At 41.3% G+C, this 20,607-nt stretch overlaps 2 protein-coding genes across 3 annotated transcripts in view; one reads left to right on the plus strand and one right to left on the minus strand.

Moving 5' to 3' along the window:
- snx1a (sorting nexin 1a) lies at window positions 1–11,553 on the plus strand. 2 transcript variants are annotated; one of them, XM_085168731.1, is made up of 15 exons: window positions 1–123; window positions 2,158–2,962; window positions 3,724–3,866; window positions 4,538–4,613; window positions 4,744–4,787; window positions 4,988–5,129; window positions 5,227–5,305; window positions 5,513–5,588; window positions 5,866–5,979; window positions 6,207–6,300; window positions 6,613–6,818; window positions 6,974–7,117; window positions 7,352–7,432; window positions 7,532–7,603; window positions 8,760–11,553. In XM_085168731.1, the coding sequence occupies exons 1-15, from the start codon at window positions 1–3 to the stop codon at window positions 8,808–8,810; spliced, it is 2,250 nt and encodes a 749-aa protein (XP_085024857.1). In that variant the 3' UTR covers window positions 8,811–11,553. The 2 variants fall into 2 exon arrangements, with proteins under 2 accessions (XP_085024857.1, XP_085024859.1); XM_085168733.1 differs by having other exon boundaries at window positions 3,727–3,866.
- The window catches only part of ireb2 (iron-responsive element binding protein 2), an 18,367-nt gene continuing 8,465 nt past the window's right edge, over window positions 10,706–20,607 (minus strand). Inside the window, exons 11-22 of the mRNA XM_085168730.1 lie at window positions 19,567–19,683; window positions 19,294–19,453; window positions 18,311–18,446; window positions 16,958–17,042; window positions 16,726–16,882; window positions 16,336–16,460; window positions 15,930–16,034; window positions 15,688–15,830; window positions 14,718–14,865; window positions 14,342–14,464; window positions 14,008–14,193; window positions 10,706–13,761 (exon numbers count right to left, since the gene is read on the minus strand). Coding sequence (XP_085024856.1) covers window positions 13,651–13,761; window positions 14,008–14,193; window positions 14,342–14,464; window positions 14,718–14,865; window positions 15,688–15,830; window positions 15,930–16,034; window positions 16,336–16,460; window positions 16,726–16,882; window positions 16,958–17,042; window positions 18,311–18,446; window positions 19,294–19,453; window positions 19,567–19,683 — 1,596 coding nt within the window. The 3' untranslated portion in view covers window positions 10,706–13,650. The remainder of the gene's footprint in view (window positions 13,762–14,007; window positions 14,194–14,341; window positions 14,465–14,717; window positions 14,866–15,687; window positions 15,831–15,929; window positions 16,035–16,335; window positions 16,461–16,725; window positions 16,883–16,957; window positions 17,043–18,310; window positions 18,447–19,293; window positions 19,454–19,566; window positions 19,684–20,607) is intronic.

Below are 20,607 nucleotides of genomic sequence, written 5' to 3' on the forward strand. Positions count from 1 at the left end.
ATGGCGACCAGCTCGGAGCGCAGTCCTCCCCCATTCCCGGACTCCGAGGACCAAGATGTGCTGGACACTGAAGAAGTCCGAGGCCGCGACAGTGATGAAGACGAGGACCTCTTCGGGAGTACGGTATGTACTGGTGGAGTCGACCTAGCTGTTAGCGGTCAGGTCTGGATAACTCGTTAACTTAATGCAGAGTTAGCTAGGAAAGCTAATGAGGCAAAAGTTTTAGGAGATGTTGGCCAACGTTAAGCAGTTGCACAGGGGAAAAATAACAAACAATGTTGACATAAGATATTGTCATCTCCAAAACTCTTAGTATTTCCTAATGTTTCGAAGCATTTGTTGTAGAAACTTCTTACTACCTGCCTACGAGCTTTAGGAGTTCTGCAAACGCCCTCGCTGGTATTGATTTCACCCTGAAAGTTGCTCTTTGAAGTTCTCCCTCGCGGTGATTCAGTTAACCAAACCAGGTAACGCCGTACTTCCTGTTTTGGTGCATGGAATGTGTGAGTTCTTTTAATCTTCTAAAACTTTCTCGAGCTAACTTTTAAATCTGAAGGTGTCCTCAGCATTTTTTTTGACGTGCAGACTTTTCACGCCATGCGTAGGTGAGGTGAAATCTGCAGACAGTGAGGTCTGTGTGTGGTTTCTGTGAGAGCTGACACAGTAAGGGAGGTGATAGTGTTATTTCACGATGCTTATTAGTGGGTTAAGTCAGCTTCCCCATTTTATTTACGTATTTCTCCCCCTAAAATAAGGATTGTACGCTGGCTCGGGCAGCCTCCTGTCATGTGAGCGTGGTGTGGTCACATGGTCAGAACCCGGATGTTTTCCTACAGTCAAAGTTCAGAGGATACATGAGAAAGTTGCTGTCTTCGATTTTTTTCTCCCAACACTGAACTCGCTGCTGCACGGAAACCCTCAGTCAGCATTTTATGGATGTTTTAGGTGTCAGAGCTCATGCCCGAAATGATGTTTGGAAATGTATCAGCAGCCAGAGTGACTTAACTTCCTATAAAAAGAAGTTTCGGGCATGTATTACTATTTTTTTTAAGCATTTTTTGTCTAAAGAGTATAATTCACATTTTTCATTTTTAATAAGGGGCGACAGATATACAGATAAAATGGAAATATTTTTGGGACCAGTAAATACAGTTATTAGTCATTGTACATTAATTTTCCACTAGTACTGAAAAAATTTAACACTGGCAGTTTCCCTGTATGTCACATAATAATAATAATAATAATAATAATAATAAATAGTAATGTGGAGTGGTAGGTTATCAGATAAATGCTAGCATTCTTGCTTGACAGGCTTATTTCTTAAACTGTATAGGTATGCAGATATTATAGACTGTATATAAAAGATGGAAACAGCCAATACGACATCATTCATTATTTAACAAAACTCTATTATAAAACCTTGAGCTGAGAAATTTCTTTCTTGGCAATAAACGTAGTTCATCGCGTTCCTAAATTGGATGTGACTGACTTTGAAATGAAAGAAACTACACAGTCATTTGCTAATGACACATCGATAGCAAATGGGCATAGCCTTTTTGACTCCATTGATGACCATTACTTACAAAAATATCCTGCATGTTTTAGTCAGTATGACCTGAAACATCAAGCCCATTAAGTCATCAGAAAAAGTTGTCTTTAATCCAGCCAAGGTCACAGAGTAACGGATCCAAGAGTTGTTTTCATCTTCTGAATCAGCAGCCTTTGAAGCAAGTCATTTAAGTTTGTTAAGTAATTTTGTTCACTACCCTGTAAACAAAAACCTAAACACTGCAATCGTTGTTACATTAGTCTAACCCTAATGTAAAGGCTTATCAAATGAAATGGTTACAGTGACAAAGTCCTTGTTTTTTTATTTTGAAAACATTGTTTCTGCTGTCAGTGACACACCCAGTAGCTGGGATGGACATTGGATGTTTAGATGTTACCCAATATCTAATTTGGCTACCTAGAGACCAGATTGTGTAATGTGAAGCTATTGAGATCTAAGAAAAGAAAAAAAAAGCCCCAAAGGTCTTTAAAATTTGAAACTTTTATCAACTTGTTGCATGAGTCTTGGATTACTTTAAGAATTGTCTGTTGTCTACACACACGTGACATGACAGCAATTGACATTAAGCATCCCCTTTTGGCCTTCAGAGCACATCACCAGTGACCGAAATGGACACCACACCGACCAGTGATGTTTCATTGAAGCCTCCCAGTGACATCATGAATGATCCTTTAATCGAGCCAATGAGCAGCCAAACAGGAAACAAGCCAGCGAGTGAACCCTCGGATGATTTTTTTGACCTGACAAACAATGTTAGCGTTGTAGCTACAGCTGCAACAAAATCCGATGATTTCGTTGACATATTGGGAAGCGAAACTGGAGCTCAGAGAGGGGAAGTAGTAAAGGCAGATGTTACTGTTGAAGCAACAATTGATAGAAGTGAAGTAACTGCTGGCGTTATAGATCCACTCAGTCAGCAAGAAGCAAAACAAACGTCCACCGCTCCAGTTATCGACCTCAGTGGTGACTCACAGCCTGTTACTAGCAAAGTTGCCGACCCTTTGGTCGACCTCTTTAGCGATGCTCCACCAGCTGCTGAAGCCAAAAAACCCAGCAGTGCAAACGTTGATCTCTTTGACGACGAGGAAGGGAGTGATATTTTCGCAGAGCCGCTGCAGACCAAGCCTGCCAAGCAGCTGCAAAAAAGCCTCTTCGGTGAACCTGACGAGGACGTGTTTGGCGAGCCGCTGGGTGCCATCTCAAAGAAACCCGTCCCTAAAGAGCAGAAGGAGAAATCTGTCACAACCAAAGTTACTGCTGGGGGACCGCTGCAAGACAGTAAGCCAGCTGATATCTTCAGTCAGGCAGCTGCCTCCACACCCAGCGTCACCAGCACCGTCAACTCCAAGACCAATGGAGTCCACTCTGAGGAGGATGGGGATATATTTGCTGGTGGGTCCACCTTATTTTATTCTATTTTTTATTTTCATTCGGTTTATGTTACCAAAGTTTTAAGCCTAGAGTTGGTCTTTATACAAAGTCATGATTCAAGACAGGTTCAGTGAAGTTCATATAGAGGTTTGTGCATAATCACATCTGTATAGAGGATAAAATGAGCTCTAGGCTGGAAAAATGTTGATGAACGCCTCCTAAAGTTGAATCAACAGCATGGAAAGTAATGTTTGCTTCATTGTAAATAACTGTTTTGCCAGCATTGAGTTTGAAACTTTGTACTGGGCTGTGCCGGTTATGGGAGAGTAGCTCAGATTACTTATAAAAAAAACCTTTGAGTAGTAGCCCTCTTAAAAGTCAAGTACAGCAATGTTTAACTAGAAGCAGCTATCATGATTTTACCACATGGCTGACACCAAAGCCAGGATGAGGACCTCTCAATTAAGAACATGGGACCATCTGAATGCAAAGTTCAGTTAAATCCACAGGTTTAACATAACCCTCGGTGTATATTTGTGTCAGACACCTGAGATGGAAAACACAAATTTCAGTCTGGTGTAAATAAGTGATTAAGAAACCAACACAGATGGTCCTGTTGAGGCATGACAGAAGCAGCTCCAGTTTGTGCTCCAGATCACCACACATGGAACAGAACTCAGAATCTCTTTAAATACTTTAAGGTAGACTTTGGTAACTGTGGTAAAAGCAGCTCCACTGTACTAGGGAAATAATGGATATCTTACTGCACGTTTCCCCTCTAGCAGAGGCCACGGTGGAGCTCTCTCTCGACAGTCCGAGGAATGAGAGAAAAAAGGAGGCGACGGCCAAGCCATCTGCTCCCGCCCCCACCTCTCTGCCAGCAGCTGCCAGCCTCGCCAAGCCACAGCCTCCTGCCCTGGAAGAGGTGAGCTCAGATTTAAACCCAGACAAAGATTTTCGAGTGTGAGCCCATGAAATACTTTCCAAGTATTTAATAAATATACACACCAGTTTATTCTATCCTTTATTTATTCAGCTAAACGTCTCTTTGAGATTTATATACTGAAACAAAACAGCCCATGGAAAGTCTGAGGACATACAGAGATGCACACTTATTTACAGGAAACAGGAAACAGTGGTGTATTCAGCTTCTGAAGCCAGTAATAAAATATAAAGCACAGTGGCAGAGAGTGTCTAACATCTTTAGGTGCTGGTCAGGTGCATTCATATAGACTCTAATCCAGTAAAGATTCAAATCAAACATGTCCTCGTCTGGAGGAAGAAACTGGTTTTATTTTATTTTTTTTTAAAACATACTTAACGTTTCAATTTGGTTAGAAGCGGTTCATTTGATTTTTAAAATGACAGATTTGGATCTATAGTTAACCTTGTTAAAACCTGTTGGTTTTTAACAAGGTTAAATGTTAACTCTCTGCCCAAACATCAGAATGAGAAACCTGGGGCAGCACCAGGTTCTTTCCAACTGCGGTTTAACCTGTTTAACATCCCACCACAACAAAATGCGGTGGGAGAAGCTGACTGTTCAGCCATGGTTTTCATGTCATATTTCACTTTCATGCTCAAAATTTGTTTCAGTTGGAAGAGGAGGAAGAGGAAGAGGAGGAAGACAAATTTGACATCTTTGTCTCTGTCAAAGACCCAGAAAAAATAGGTGAGGCTTTTATTGTTTTTGTATTGCTTAATGTAGCTTGCCTGATGTTTAAAGATCAGTTCACTGAGTAATCTTTGTATGTATTTATATAGTCAGGGACATTTAATGATGTACGTATTGTTTTTTTCAGGGGATGGTATGAATGCCTACATGGCCTACAAAGTATCCACACAGGTAAAAATGTGTCATTATTCATCAATTTACTTGAAGTTGGTTAAAGTTGACCAAAGATGAAATATTGATGAGTGCCTTGTTGGAGACACACCCGTGCTCTGCTCTTAGAGGGAAAACAAAGGTTGCGACACACGTTTAGTGGAGTATTGGAGCAAACACGAGCCTGCTGGGTACATAAATTCCATTAATGTCTGTTTCAGACCACACTGCCCATGTTTCGCAACAAGACATTCACAGTGAGGCGACGCTTCAGCGACTTCCTCGGACTTTATGAGAAGCTCTCTGAAAAACATGGACCAAATGGATTCATTGTGCCTCCACCACCAGAGAAGAGCCTCCTGGGTAGGCTGACGCACTCATCGCATCTCACGCTTTCCTTAGAATTATAATGTAAAATCTGCTCTCAATCATAAGTGGTGATGATCATTATCTTGCACAGGGATGACAAAGGTGAAAGTGGGGAAGGAAGATTCATCGTCTACAGACTTTGTTGAGAGAAGAAGAGGTGCTCTGGAAAGGTAAAAGAGAAAGAATGGCATGAGGTGCCAGTTAGCGCGGCTAACACAGAGTCCCGACCCTTGTACAGGAAGCATGATGTGACAAGAATATAATTAATGTAAAAGCATCACCACCACTTCCCCGTTGATGCTCTCGTGCTATTCTGATGTTGCAATTTCCAGACTACTCGTGAAAATCAAGCGTGTCCCTGTTGTCTGATTGAACAGGTATCTGCAGCGGGTGGTAAATCACCCGTCGCTGCTCCAAGACCCCGATGTCAGAGAGTTCCTGGAGAGAGAGGAAGTAAGAGGATTTTGTTTGGTTTCAGCTCGAGTTACTGCCCTGAAGAGGTGTAATGCAGTTTTGTTTCACTTCTCTGTTTTTGTAGTGGATGAATGGTGTATTTGTACTTAGAAACATTACTTTCATCACACTAGTGTGCTTTACCTAAGCATTAGTGGTTGGGTGTGCAGACAATGGAGGAAGATGGAGTTGCAGTAAAATATTGAAAACGTTCATATCGCAGTTTGCAGCCCGAGTTTTAGAATCATCACAGCTAACACAACTAATGCATCTGCAGTTGCCTCGAGCAGTGAGCACTCAGGCTCTGAGCGGCGCCGGCTTCTTAAAGATGATCAATAAAGCGACGGACGCTGTCAGCAAGATGACCATCAAGATGAACGAGTCAGACGTGGTAAGTTCAGCTGTAAATGCGCGGTCATGTTCTTCACTGCATTTTTCAGTCTTTATACTAAAGCAGAGACTTTTGGTGGAACTTTCGGGCATAAACTGAGCTGCAGTTTCATGGTTTGATTTTTGACAGTTAAGGGTTTTATCTTTGGTAATGATGCTTGTAGTGCCGTAGAGCTCACAGCCCTTGCAGTTGTGTTGGAGTCGTACTAATGGTGCGTTGTGCTGCAGTGGTTCGAGGAGAAGCTGCAGGAGGTGGAATCTGCAGACCAGCAGTTCAGGAAGCTCCACGCGCTGGTCGAATCCCTGGTGGTTCACAGGAAAGGTCCGTTGTCTTTATTCCCAATTGTAAAGTGACTCATCAGTTATCATTCGGATGTCTTTGTTTGTTTGTACAGTTTTTGGCCACTTGGGGGCACCAGAGTGAAATGTGTTCAGATGTTAAACATCGTTAATTATAACACTTTTTAATTACTATTCCTCCTCTAATAAAAGCTTTTATAAAGCTTTGAATGATGCCACCTAAAATAAAATGTGTGAATGCACCTTTTAGCCCATAATTGCTGCTTTCATTTCTTGTATATGTTCTCGTATTCATGTTTGTGTGAAGAACACTTGTCTTTGCATTGAAATCTAGAGCTGTCACTGAACACAGCGAGCTTCGCCAAAAGTGCGGCCATGCTGGGCAGCGCAGAGGACAACACCGCCCTGTCCCGCGCCCTCTCCCAGCTGGCCGAGGTGGAGGACAAGATGGAGCAGCTACACCAGGAACAAGCTGCAAGCGACACCTTCACCTTTGCTGAAATGATTGCAGATTACATCCGCCTGCTGGGTGCTGTGAGGGTACGAAGAGAATTTGTTTAGCTAGTTTCTGTAGATCACAGCTGTTTAAGTTTTGTTTTGCTTTTTTAAGTGATAGGAAGTGAGATGTCCAATATTGTGAAATATTAAAAAGCACGTACATGAAGGTAAAAAGATGTGAGTTTTGTGACCTGCAGGGGTCCTTTGATCACCGGATGAAGGCGTGGCAGCGCTGGCAGGATGCTCAGTCCATGCTGCAGAAGAAGAGGGAGACTGAGGCCAAACTACTGTGGGCCAACAAGCCCGATAAGCTGCAGCTGGCCAAGGAGGAGATCGCTGAGGTACGACATGGGCCAAAAACAACAAAGTAAAAATAGCTCGGATGTGGCTGAAACCCTCGTTTGATGAGGCCTCTTCAAGTTTGGGAAAAACGTTGTAGTAACTTTAATTTTTCTGATCCTTGGTTCATTCTTAGCTTGATGTTAATCACTCCATAGCTTTTGCTGCACGATCTCTGTATGTGAAGCACTGTATTTGGTTTAAGACTCCTCTGTGATTTATATCTTTGGAAATAGTGGGAGGCCAAAGTGACGCAGTACGAGCGAGACTTTGAAAGAGTTTCTGCAACTGTTCGCAAGGAAGTCATTCGCTTTGAGGTACCAGTGTTCATTCTTATTGGTATCCACATCAGTAACTGCTCAGACAGCTGAACGGGCTGAGAGTGATAAATCCTTCTGAAAAATCTCTCCTAACAGAGAGAAAAGACCAAGAATTGCAAAAGACAGGTTATCAAGTATTTGGAGTGTCTGCTTCAATCTCAGCAACAGGTGAGTGAGTCAGCATTTTCATATTCATAAACCTGTAAGTACTGCACTGGATTTAGGTCAGTTTTTAACTGTTGAGCATCACAGATAATCTACAGAAGTTGACAATTTCAAAAGTAAATCATACACGAGGTAATAAGTAAGGTAAGACGGCAGGAACAAGGCTTTACATACTTTTATATAAAAAAGTTAAATAAAGCAGTTAAAGAATATTTGAGTTTTTGTGTGGACCAAAATTCAAAATAAGTAAACGACTCGGTAAATCTGCAAACATTTTTATTTTGTATTTAACTTTTGCACTTATCACTCTGGTTTCCTAAATGGTATTTTCTTCACTATTCTTTATGCATGTGCTTCATGCTTTTTCATTATTCCAGTGAGGCTCTGGTTACTATGTAAGTTTGTTAGAAAACTGAGGCTAATCCAGCTTAGACTCCAGTATGACTAATAGACAAGTTCATGAAAACCTTTATCAAATAAAAGTCTGAGCAAAAATTAACAAATAACCAAATATTTACATTCACTTCAATGGTTAATGAATATTAGAAATTAATTAAACATGAATGTTAATGTAACACATCATTATCAAATTCATTTTTTAAAAGATATTCATGATTTGTGATACACTTAAATACATATTATGTAAATGTATTTGTGTGCTTACTTTCGATTTTAGGAGTTTTGATTATTTATATGAAAGAGCCCAAAGTAGCAACTTTAAATTGTTTCTTTGGTTCACAAAAGTGACAAAGTCATTTACTGGACCCAGCTGACTGCAGGTTTCCCAACCTTATAAACAGTACCTTTGCACAATGACTGAAACTAGAGTGGGCTCGTTTCAATCATTATGCAAATGTACTGTTTATAAGGTTGGGGAAACCTGCAGTCAGCTGAGACTGAAGAAGTCACTTGGATGAGTGATGAAACGTTTCTCCCACTGAAAACGCTGCGTCCAGATGAACAGAATCAACCTATTGGGATTTCCATCCTGGATGATTGAGCATGCATCAAGTCATTTACTGGACAGGGGTTTTTTTTAGATATAACAGGCTATATTTTTTTTTGTGATGTTTTACTTTTCAAAATTCTCAATTAATTTAGCGTCTAAAGACTCCTGTTTTTTCTTTGTTTTTGTTGTTGGTTTTTCCTCTCTCTCCAGCTGATAAAGTACTGGGAGGCATTCTTACCAGAAGCAAAAGCAATCGCCTAATCCTCAAACACCAGCCCTCTGGACTACAACAGGCTGCCTTTTTCTCATACACTTTACCTCTTTTGCCTTTTAACCAAGGAAAATGTGTGTATTGTAAAGGGAGATACAATCAATTCTGTTTTTGTTTTTTTAAATCACCTTTAACACATAGCTCTGTATTCTATTGTATTAATAATTGTATATTTTCATTTAACCTTCCACAAATATTTTCTTAATAGATGAAAATAGATTGCATAAACAAAGATACGGACAAATGAAAAGAGGGGAAAAAAAGAAGTGTGGATGAACGATTCCATTAATTTCCACAGGAGAATCATTCGTTCTCAGGATTTCCTCCCTTGTGTTGATCAGGAGCTCTTTCACATCAGCTGTGGTTCACTGTTTACAGCCTGGCTGCTCTCTCATCACATATTTCTGGGGACCCAGATGAAGAAAGTGGCTAAATTCTCACTGTTTCTCTTATTGGTGACTGAAAGGGATTAAATAACAGTTACAAATTTGATTTATGAACACTTCCAGCAGGTGGATAAATTAAGTACCATCCATGTTTTTCTTTCTTTCTTTCTAATTTGAAGTACTATGATGCTGAGGGGAAATGGGTGCAGGGTGATGCGCGGCATTAGATTAGCAGTTGTGGTCAAGGGCTTTGTCGCATGCTGAGGTTGTGGGGTTAACGATTTCAAATTTCTTTCAGTAAGTGTGCAAACTTTATGTCGGTGCCTTTATAAAAGTGAGAATGGTGTTTTGGCTTAAGACACCAGTTTAGGAGGAAGTCGTAGAGGGTGCTGTGGGCTTGCCATCGTTTCATCTCAGCGCTGATGTTTAAGAACTGCGGTTGCGCCCCATTTACTACCAATTTCTAAAATGGTTTTAATGTTTTCAGTCTGCCTTGCATATGAACCTGCAGAGACATGAACTGGATAATCTAGTCCCTAAACATCATTTCAGACTCTGTCTAGTTGCGTCATGTTGGACACTTTAAGGCAAGCAAACGCAGTTTAGAGGAAATAAATGCTGATTGTGTGGGATTAACCAACTCGAGCAAGTCTAAGCAAGCAGTTTCATGCTGTGTCAGATGACACCCAGAAGCTTTCTGGATGGTAGGGTTCAACTTTGAGGTGGTGTAAATAGAGCTGTAACTCACAGCAGTCTTACTTGTGGATTAGTCCCAAGGTGTAGTCCTGTTTTCGTCTGACAGTCCAAACTAGCCCTTTGTTATTCACTTCTAGTAACACCGGAGGGCAATAGGGAGTTCTTGGTTGCGTATGCATGTTCTCAAACACAGTGCAAAGTCCTCTCTATCCCATGATGTGTACTGTTGGCTCCCTTTGTTATGAAAAAACAGAAGGGAAAAAAAGTCCAGTGATTGGACATGTGAGAGTGGTATGTCTTCTAACGAGTGCAGCACTGTGGGCACAAATTAAAGGGTGACTACTGCTGAGTCCCACATCACTACTGTTCACTCATTTATTACTTCTGATGAACATCCAGCAGTTTACTGGATATTTTCACTCTAATTTTATGAATTTTTACAAAATAATGGACACGTTCAGGGCACTTATTCTAAATTTGGCCACACAAATAAAACAGTGTACAGTTGGTGAAGCGCACTAAGGGGAGTCATTTTTGACCACAGACTGTATAGGAAAGATGGATGTAACCTTGTGAGCTTAAAAATGTGTTGAAAGTGTTTTAATCTGCCATTCTTTCTACTGGCCAGCAGGGGGCACCACCTATGGTTGTAAAAAGTAATTGGATTGCACAGAAGTGTATAAGAAAATGCACTCAATCGTTTTTTTTACATTGGCAAATGCTTCACAATTGGTTTATTATCTTATTTACTAAAACTTTTTGGTAATTTTGGTAAATTTTGACTCTACAGTTTGATTGTTCTGTCTAAGTCAGATTTACCCTTCATTTGTGCCATCTGAGTGAAAGCTTGCAAAATGCAGAAGTTTAGGCTTCACATGGACGTCCATTTTTTTTTTTTTTTTTTTTTTTAAATCCAGTTTGTTTATGCAGCCTTTGTCAATGTTTTGTGGCATTCATCGCTTTTGATCAAAAAAATCCAAGATGAAGTTTTCTTTGAAGCAGTGAATGTAAACACCCATTTGTTCACATAAAGTAGCCACACAGTTCCTTTAATTTCAAAGGACATACACCAGACAAAACCCAGAGGAGGTACTACCAGATGTTTGACTTTTTCACTTGCTGTTTGGCGTAAAGACACAAAATACTGTCCGCGATTTATGAGAAAGGAGGCAACGAGATGTCCTGCAAGAGCCGAACTGGACTACTCGGAGCTGGATGGACGACGCTGATTGGCAAACAAAAGATTAATGGCTTCAGTACGCACGCTGACGGTGGAGTGTATTCTTTCTTAGTCTCTTTGTGTATTTTTAACAAACCTGCGTCACAGCTTTACGTGGCAGGACTGCCATCCCCTTTGATTACAGCTTTAATGTCACATTTGCACTCATGTAAAAACTGAAGGTGTGCAGCGACTGCGCTTCACTGTATCATTCGTTGTCATTACGGCTTTCTTTTAACTTGCAGACATTTCTTTGCCGGTTAGATAAATAACTATTTTTGCTTTTATTTTTACATCATTGAATAAAAACAAGGTTGTTGGTGTGTGGTTAAAGGTGCAGCGCAATGTCAGCAATATGCACTGTGTCATAGAAACTTAATTCAAATCAATAAAAGTTGCACTGTTTACACTTGGAAATTTCATAAAGAATAACGACTCAAGTGTGTAATTTTTTTTCTCCGACGTCCGATTTACTGTGACATCATTTTAATATGACTTTGAGAAGTAGCTGCCTCAACAGGTATGAAATGGAATAAACAGCTAGTCCATGCAGAGATTTAGATCTAGAAAACAAACTTACACTGTTTTTATAAGAACTACACTAATTTATTCTATACTAGGTAAGGCAAGGTGAGGTCTTTTTTTTTTTTAGCAAGTTTTAAATTAGATGTGTTTTACTGATTTCATACATGCAGTTTTTATGCCTCGGTGATCATTAATATTAATTTTACACAAAAGTGCCAAATAATGATGAACGTCTCACTGCAGAGTAGTCAAACATGGTGAAGTTTTAATTACACTGCTCAAAAAAAAAATTAAGGGAACACTTGATCAATACAATACAACACAAAGTCAGGCAAACTTTACGATTATCAGTCACTTCTGTTAGGGAGCAAAGACCAACAGGTTCATTGGAGAGATGACAAAACACAGGTGGGAAGTCTCTTTATACCTCCTGATTGACTTTTCTCTAATTTTGCTTTTTGTTGGTGGCCTTTCAGACGGTACCTGCAGCTCATTCAGGTTGCACAGGTAGTCCAGCTCCTCCAGCATGTCACATCTAAACGTTCCAATGCTAGAAAGTTTGCTCTCCCAGCACAGTCTCAAGAGTGTGGAGGAGATACCAGGATAGTTACTCTACGAGAGCTGGACAGGGTTGTAGAAGGTCCTTGATACAAGATCAGGGCCGCTATCTGCTCCTTTATGCAAGGAGGAACAGGACAAGCGCTGCCAGAGCCCCTCAAAAAATGACCCCCATCAGACTACTCAGGTGTCCCAATTATCAGACTCCATGAGGATGGCTTTAGTGGGACCAGTACTCTCTGCCCAGCAATGCGTAGCTTGACTGGGATTCAACAAAAAACACCAGAAACAGGAAGTTTCTGGCACCTTATTCTCTTTGCAGATGACAGCAAGCTTCATCCTGAGCACACGTGACAGAGTCTGGAGAAGCTGTGCCTACACCATCATCCAGCATGACTGGTCTGACAGCAGGTCAGTGATTGTCAGGGAAAGTTTATCCCTGGAGAGTTGCACAGGCCTCCATGTTTCAGCCAACAATACCCTGACCGAGTGTGTGATGTAAGTGTTCCCCTAATTCTTTTCTGAAAAGCTCATTTTTACTAAGCAGCGTCTCCTTCATTATAAGGCCCAGATATGTTTTGCAGCACCTTTTTTTGAGCAAAAACTGTTTATAAATCACTGTCTTCACTGTAAAAGTCGCTCTAAGGAGATTCAACACAGTTCTTTAAATTAAGCTTCGGGCTCTGGCCAGCAGTCATTTCGCTTAGCTTAGCAGCAAGAGTGGAAACAGAGCAAAGAGCTTACCTGGTAATGCTGAAAGGGTGTTTTAATTAACCTTTAATGTGATGCCGAGCACTGTCAGTTGTAATACAAGCCATCTTTATGAAGGGAAAACACCAGTAACAGCAAAAAGAAGAAATGTCACATTTTTCCACAATTAAAAGTGAGGCAAGTGTACTTTCTGCAACAGGTTTGATTAGCAAAATCTTAACAGCACTGAAAACGGGGAAGTGACATCAATTCTGCAAATTTCTGAATTCATAAAATTCAACTTGGATGGTTTTTGTTGTTGTTTGGGGGGTGAAAGAGCAGTACTACGCTCTAAAAACAAAGTATTCATGCCATCGTACCTACCACCATCTCAGCCTTTGGCCAAATTCTTCTTCTTTTTTTTTTAAGTTAAATGAAGGAGGATCAATTTCTTGGTTCATCTCCGTGTCGAAAGAAAAGTCCTTTCAGCATGATAAAACACCAAAAACTATGTTCAGCAGTTAGTCTAGGATACAATCTCCTTACTGAGTGACAGTCACCATTTTTTCTCAAGCCTGGATGATCTTCTGAGGAGAAAGGGTGCCCTTTTAAATGCTGAAACAGCCGTGTGTAGTGATTTAGAAGCTGCGGGGGTCTTAAAACTGACGTTCCGCTAAAGTCTGGAGACGCTAATCCAGCTCTGTGAGCTTTTCTCGTCCATGATGAAGACATTAAATGCCAAGGGCTGCTGTTCTTTCAGAGCAAAGTCCGAGCAACGTATCTGAGGAGCCCTCCGTGTTGGAACAAGATAACGTCCGTGTCGCTGTCAAACAGGGCGGTGACGGAGAAGGACTTTCCTTGGCTGGTCTGCAACAGAAAACACGAAACACACGTTTCACTTCACCACTCAGCAAGGAGACCCGAACATGACTGGTAAACTGCAGAGAGGGACTAATTTGTGGACAAACACATAAAGTGAGACTAAGAATTAAAATAACATTTTTCTAATCAGGATTTTAGCACATTTTGTGACTGACATGTTTCATCATTTAGTTTAGAGCTTAAAAATAACTTTAGCTTTGCAGAGGCTAAAATGCAGCAAGTGTTGCATACCTTGACGGTAAGCTCCTGCCCTGGACTCAGGCTCTCCGGCAGGGTGATGCTGAATCTTTCCTTCCCACTGAGCTCCAGTGAGTCAGCGTTCTGGCCTGACAGGAACTGGAGCGGCATGATCCCCATTCCTACCAGCTGGTTCTTGTGCAGCTTCTCAAAGCTTTCAGCAATCACCGCACGCACCCCCTGCAACCACAGCGAAAGCAAGGAAGTAGAAACACAGTGGAACACAGTTTGCTGAACATGCACGGCCATTTCCAAATTCCACAGTGGGTCAACCTACTGTAGTGTAAACTATGCTAAATTACAACTATAAAAACTGCAGCTTGTTTACCAGCAGGTGCGGTCCTTTGGCCACCCAGTCCCTGGAGTTTCCAGAGCCGTAATCTTTGCCTGCCAGGATGATGAGGGGAATGCCGTCTCTCTGATAGCGATCAGCTGCCTCGAAGACATCCAGCTGAGCAGACACAGGAAAAGAGAGCAGTTATCTGTAGCTGCTCTGACACAGCAGAAACAACACAGTACCGAGTTTGGCTTGAGCCTGCACCAATCAGCAGTGCTAGACACACAGATGCAGCCACCCAAAGGTCACAGACCCGCCTGGGGTAACAGCCAGCTCATGCAGCACGAGTGAGTACATCAGCAAAACCAAAACAGCCCAATATTTGTCAAAAGTTAAACGGAAACCATTGAGGTTTTGTTGCACTTACTGTCTGGCCTGATGGAATGTGCAAAGTCTTCGGGCCTGGTTTTCCGATGAATCGATTTTGGAGCTTGATGCTGGCAAATGTGCCTCTGGTCATCACGGCGTCATTCCCTCTGCGAGCGCCATATGAATTAAATTCTCGTGGTGTCAGTCTGAGGAACAAATTCAAAGTCAACAATATTAGTCAATATCAGGTTAAAGGGGAGGTTTTCCTTCCTACTGTCGCCAACTGCTTGCTCAGAGGTTTGTCTTGATTGTTGGGTTCTCTCTTTGTTACTGTAGAATCGTTTTCTTACAATAAAAAACACCTTGAGGGGACTGTTGCTGTGATTTTATGCTATAGAAATAAAATTGAAACAAGTTGAATTACCTTCAATTTTCAAAGTGAAAAAGATCTCACCATAATTCAGGTTTACAAGACTTGCTTTTCTTGATAGATTTCATTTGATCATCTCTGCAAACATTACTTTAAATTCTAAATGCTTGAGGTTCATAATGTATGAACTCTGCTGAAAGAAACCCTTGATTTCCCTCCATACTCCTATGGTTGATTCAATAATGGTGACGGCTCGCCAGCTGAGCTGATTTTTGCATCTCCACACAGTTAGGTGAGAAATAAACTTGTGTTTTACGTTTGTGTGTTATGGAGGATGGATAGTGCTAACACAAACAGATGCACGCTAACCTCCTCTGCTGCTCTGTGATGGCACGAGTCATGGATGATGTCACAGGGGGACCATCGAGACCATGAAGCAGATAACTTAACTACAAATCCCTTTGCACCACTTATTCCTTTAGATTTTAAATATGTGCTGAAATGTTCTCATTTAGAGAGTCAAACATTTAAACCCAAGTTTTAACCATTGCCATCATCTTTGAAAACCTGACTTTGGTTGATTACAAAGCTGTCCAACTGAAGCTGCCTTGAAAGATTTAAGTGTATGCGTCCACAAGGGCTGAAGGCTGAAACTGACCGTTTGCTCATTAGGTACTTGGCAGCAGCGCTGACCCTTGCAATGCTGCCCGCTGGTGAAATGTGGTCCGTGGTCACTTTGTCCCCAAGGAACAGTAAGGCATGTGCGTTTTCTATTGACTGAGGAGGAGGCACCTCTTTACTCTGAAAACGGAAGCATTCAAACATTTAACACTAGGGAAGTAAAAACATCTCCTCTAAGGTCCACATACAGTCAAAGGATGTGCAGCACAGAGCGCTCACCAGCTTGCTGAAGAAAGACGGTGATCGGATATATGTGGACTTGTGATCCCAGGGGAAAAGAACAGAGTCTGAACATTCAACATTTTTCCAAAATGTGTTCCCTTTCTGAAAGACAGAAAGAAATCACATTAATTAAATAGAAAAAGCAAAGAATGTTTTCCAGTCATCCGTGTCACGCTTTTAGCAATTCAGGATCAGTTTCCACACTCTTCCACACCTCTCTCTCAGATCGAAAACACAAGGAAATGTTCTACTTCAGATCTGTTCAAACTACTGAATAAAAGCATTTTTTTATGTGCATTGTTTCCAAATGTGCAGACAGACTGAAGGAGCACCGTACTGCTGCTCATGCTATGCAGCAACTGCATTAGAAGTTGAAGAAAGGTAATAAAGCTCATATCCTGACCTCCATCCTTCCCCTTAGATCCTTAAAGATGGAGGAGAATACTGTGTCCTCTTCAATCTGTTGGACCTCCTCTCTGGACGGCCAGATATCTCGCAGATACACCTCTTTCCCATCGGATGTCAAACCTACTCAAACAAACAAGAAACCAAATTTGTAAGAATTTATTTAAGAATTTCTCAAGTTGTATTGAGAAAATGAAATAATGTAAATACAAACACGAGACCTCAGGATGTCTTTTTTATGCTTTTTGTTTAATATTTCTAGCAATAAAGGTTTTCTTTGGCTTATACAAAACATAGAATCACAACATGCCCCTTCAGTGTAATCTGCCAAATCCTCTGACGATCCTCAGCTCTGAGGTAAAACCCTTTAATAGAGCGCATTTCTTACCTAAAGGCTCCTTCTCAAAGTCGACTCCCACAGTGCCTGCAATAGCATAAGCCACCACCAGGGGAGGAGATGCCAAGTAATTGGCACGCACACAGTCGCACAGTCGCCCTTCAAAATGCCTGTTACCAGACAGCACGCCGCAGGCCACCAGATCCCCCTAGACCAAAAGAGATCATGAAGACTGCTCTAACAGCATCAGCAGCAGCTCCTTTCAGCCCGATGAGGATCCTACCTGTTTGATTGCATCCACGACAGCTTCTGGCAATGGCGCCGTGTTCCCCACGCATGTGGCACAGCCATAACCAATCACCTCAAACCTGTCATGGAAATGACAACACAGGTCTGTTTAAAGGATATGAATCATTCCGGCGTCTTTTGCGTCACCACCTTAGCACACAAACCTTGCATCGAACAGGTAGTAATTAACACAAGCTCAAAGTTTTTACTGGTTTAGATCACAATGCTGACAAAGCTCCAAACTTTTTACTTCTAAACCATGCAGCTATCTGGTCATGAACATTAATGCAAGAACTTAAAATGAACATAAAGTCATAAATACATTTATGAAGGGCTTTCGGTAAAGTTGATGTATTGTTTGGCTCTTAAAACAGTAATTTTGGGCAGATTTGTTAAAGGTTGTGTTGTGACAGTAACATGCCTTTCAGAAGCTTATCCTTATGCTTTCATGGTGAACCCAATTTTATAAACTCTGGATGGGTGCAAAACACCCCGGCTAGATTAAATGTTGCTATACCCTGCAGCAGTCGGCAACAGACAAGATCAGTTCATTTAGTTATTCATATTTTATTTACATAAAAACGGCGGTTAAACTACTCGTCTAAGATGTTACAGAGCCCGGCCTACAGCACCGCTCTCTCTCACACAAGCAACGTGAACAACAGTCAAACAAATCCACATTAGTATGTAGGTTTATTTCAGTAACCTGGTACAGAACCGCTCAAATGGAGCAATTTGCAACCACATTAATCTGAAAGGAAAGAGGCCTGCTGGTGCTAGTGCTGATAACCTTAGCCACACCCAGAAAACTACAAACTGTGCTTCACCAAAAACCTCCTTATGATTGCTTTGTTCTCTGTAGGTTCCTCTGTACTACCAGGTTCTCTGTAGTTTGCATGGACGATACCAACTGCCAAATGGTAGTGAAACTTGACAAACTGCAGCGTAGACTGGAAACGGAGACTGCTGGTTCACCCAGTGATATCCAGCAAACTTTAGCAACCACTCGCTAATCAGTTGCCAGCCAGCATTTAGGCTTGTGTGACTGAGGCTTCATGTTTACATTTCTTTTTAACTAAACAAAACAAAGTGCTTTACATAAGACAGACTAACTTCACACAATACATACATACACAAAAACTTTAAGATTTTGTGGAAATACACTTTTAACCATTTAAATAGACTGATTCCTATACAGTGCTTTTCTACTCTCCTGGAGGACTCAAACCACTTTATTATGTGTTCACTACTAGCTGGGCAGTATTTAACCTGTTTATTCCAGGTTATTGTCTTGGTGCTAAAGAGATATTTGTGTCTGTCTGTGTTCTTGCTGTGTACATACACTTACCCCAGCTTATTAAAGTAAGGCAGGACTCCACTGGCATTGAGGTAGTGCGTGACCATGCCGCTTCCGGGAGCCAGGCTGGTCCGAATATAAGGCTTGACGAGAAGCCCGGCCTCTGCAGCCTTTCTGGCCAGAAGCCCTGTCAATCACAAATAACTCTACGTTATGCAGTGCTGCAGACTGTAAAAGAGTGCCAGTGAAAACAGGCAACATGATGCTGATATGGGTGTGCAATACAGCTTAAAAATTATTTCAAGAAATTTACAATAATAATATTCATATCAATATAAAATAATGAACAACATTTTGTTGATGCTTGCAGGCAGCAGGATTTATACGTTTAAATAAACAAAGGTATCCTCTACTGAGCTTGCATGAGTGATGACACACCACCTAATTCAAAGTGTGACTCTATTAAAATAAAGTGTCAGCAGCAGCGACAGTGACACAAAAGTTAAATGTAACCACAAAAGTAGCCATTGTTTCCCTAGAAGTTATAAAACATTAATAATGAAGTATAAAATTACTGTTTACACTTTAGTTTAACATTAACTAACCTTGTAACTCATCAGGAGCTGCACAATATTCTCACGTAATAAAAGAGACTTATTTTCTGTGATGTTGCATCTTGCGTCAAACTTTCTAATCAGCTGTGCTTCCACCATCTAACCGCTTCAGTAATTTCCATCCACTGTTAGCTCTTTCTATTTGCAAAGCATGGTGCTCTCTTAGAGGGCTGAAGTAGCTCCATTTTACTAAATATCATTAGAGACTGTCACCAGGCTCTTGTTGTCAGAACATGTCTGGGCTTGTCTTGTTGTGTTCACAAGGAAAAGTAAACACATCATGCTGCTATGACATTGTGATGTGACACTTTGATATCCCCTAAAAAAATGATACCAACAGCTCCAAGCTTTAGAGCTTTTATGCTAGAATTGAGGGGAAAATGCACTTTTTCTGGCTCTTTCTTTGAGTCAGTCCTTTACCTGCAGTCAACATAACAGATGGATTGCAGTTGTTAGTACAGCTGATGACGGCAGCGATGACCACTGAACCATGGGACAGCTGGTACTCCTGACCACCGTGCAAGAAAGGAACACAGATCTCCTGCTTCTCCTTAGCGATGTGGAAGCCTTTAAAACCCACCTAAAGACAAACCAAAGAAAATATAATTACACTGCAAATCCTGCAGCTTAACTGAAAACCAAAATACACAAGAGTTAACTTGAAAGTTATATTGTTTAGTTTTTGCATCTTACCTTCTCATCAAGACAACTCTGAAAGTCTTCTTTCATACTGCTGACAGCCACTCTGTCCTGCGGCCTCTTCGGTCCACTCACATAGGGCACCATGGAGCTCAGGTTGAACTCAATCACCTGCACAAAGATCAGTAGTTGTAATTTCTTTCATTATGACCTCTACTTCTGACCTCTAGGTTGCTATTTGCAAACATAGCTTCTATAGGGCTTGTCAGAGTGTCATTACTACATTTTTGAACTTCATAAAAACATATTCATATCAACAGAACACCACACCACAATCTATTACTTTTAATTCAAAATCACATATCTCCACATTTGTATTCTTGGCCTCAACTTAACTTTAAATGATTCACAGTTTTACTTTTCATACTTTTTCAACTACAAATATATCTTGCCCCTCGAATTACCCACTGTCTAAAACAACCAGTTTTAGTTCCTCTTCCTCTAACCAGCCATCTTCTGATTGGCTGGCTAAAGCGTAGGTGGGGCTTCTGTGCCAACAGTCAAAATTGTGTTCCTAAAACAATCATATTAGGCCTCGGTGACACAGGCCTTGAAGTCAGTCAGTAAGCCCCCCCAAAGGCTCCATTTGTTCCCCAACTGGTTGGCGAGTGGTTCCCTGAGATTACTGTGGTCTCTGCTAGACTGCAGCTGTTCCCCATAGTTTTCATGGATGAAGCAGACTTCTCTGCTAAACACTGGCCAACTATTTGCTGAGTAATGAAACCTGAAAAGGTGAAGTAAATATGGAAATCGAACCCGTTTACCTTTCAAGCAAAAGTTGTGCCTTATTGGCACAACCAACATGTTTCAAAAGGCGCAGCTTTAACTTTGGAGGCGGACATTTCTCTGTTTCCAGTGTGCGGGGCACGTTTCACAGTTCCACTGATGCTCGGCCAGTGGTCGGCAAGTGTTTGCAGACAATTTGGCATCTTTCCTTCAGACTATGGTCAACCATGGCAAACTGCGACCAACTTCACCTAGCAACTTGCCAACCAGTTGGAGAATACAGTGGTGGTCTGAAACTGAGTTTTTGGC

This window comes from Neolamprologus multifasciatus, chromosome 7, assembly GCF_963576455.1.
Source record: "Neolamprologus multifasciatus chromosome 7, fNeoMul1.2, whole genome shotgun sequence".
In the NCBI taxonomy this organism is placed as follows: domain Eukaryota; kingdom Metazoa; phylum Chordata; class Actinopteri; order Cichliformes; family Cichlidae; genus Neolamprologus; species Neolamprologus multifasciatus.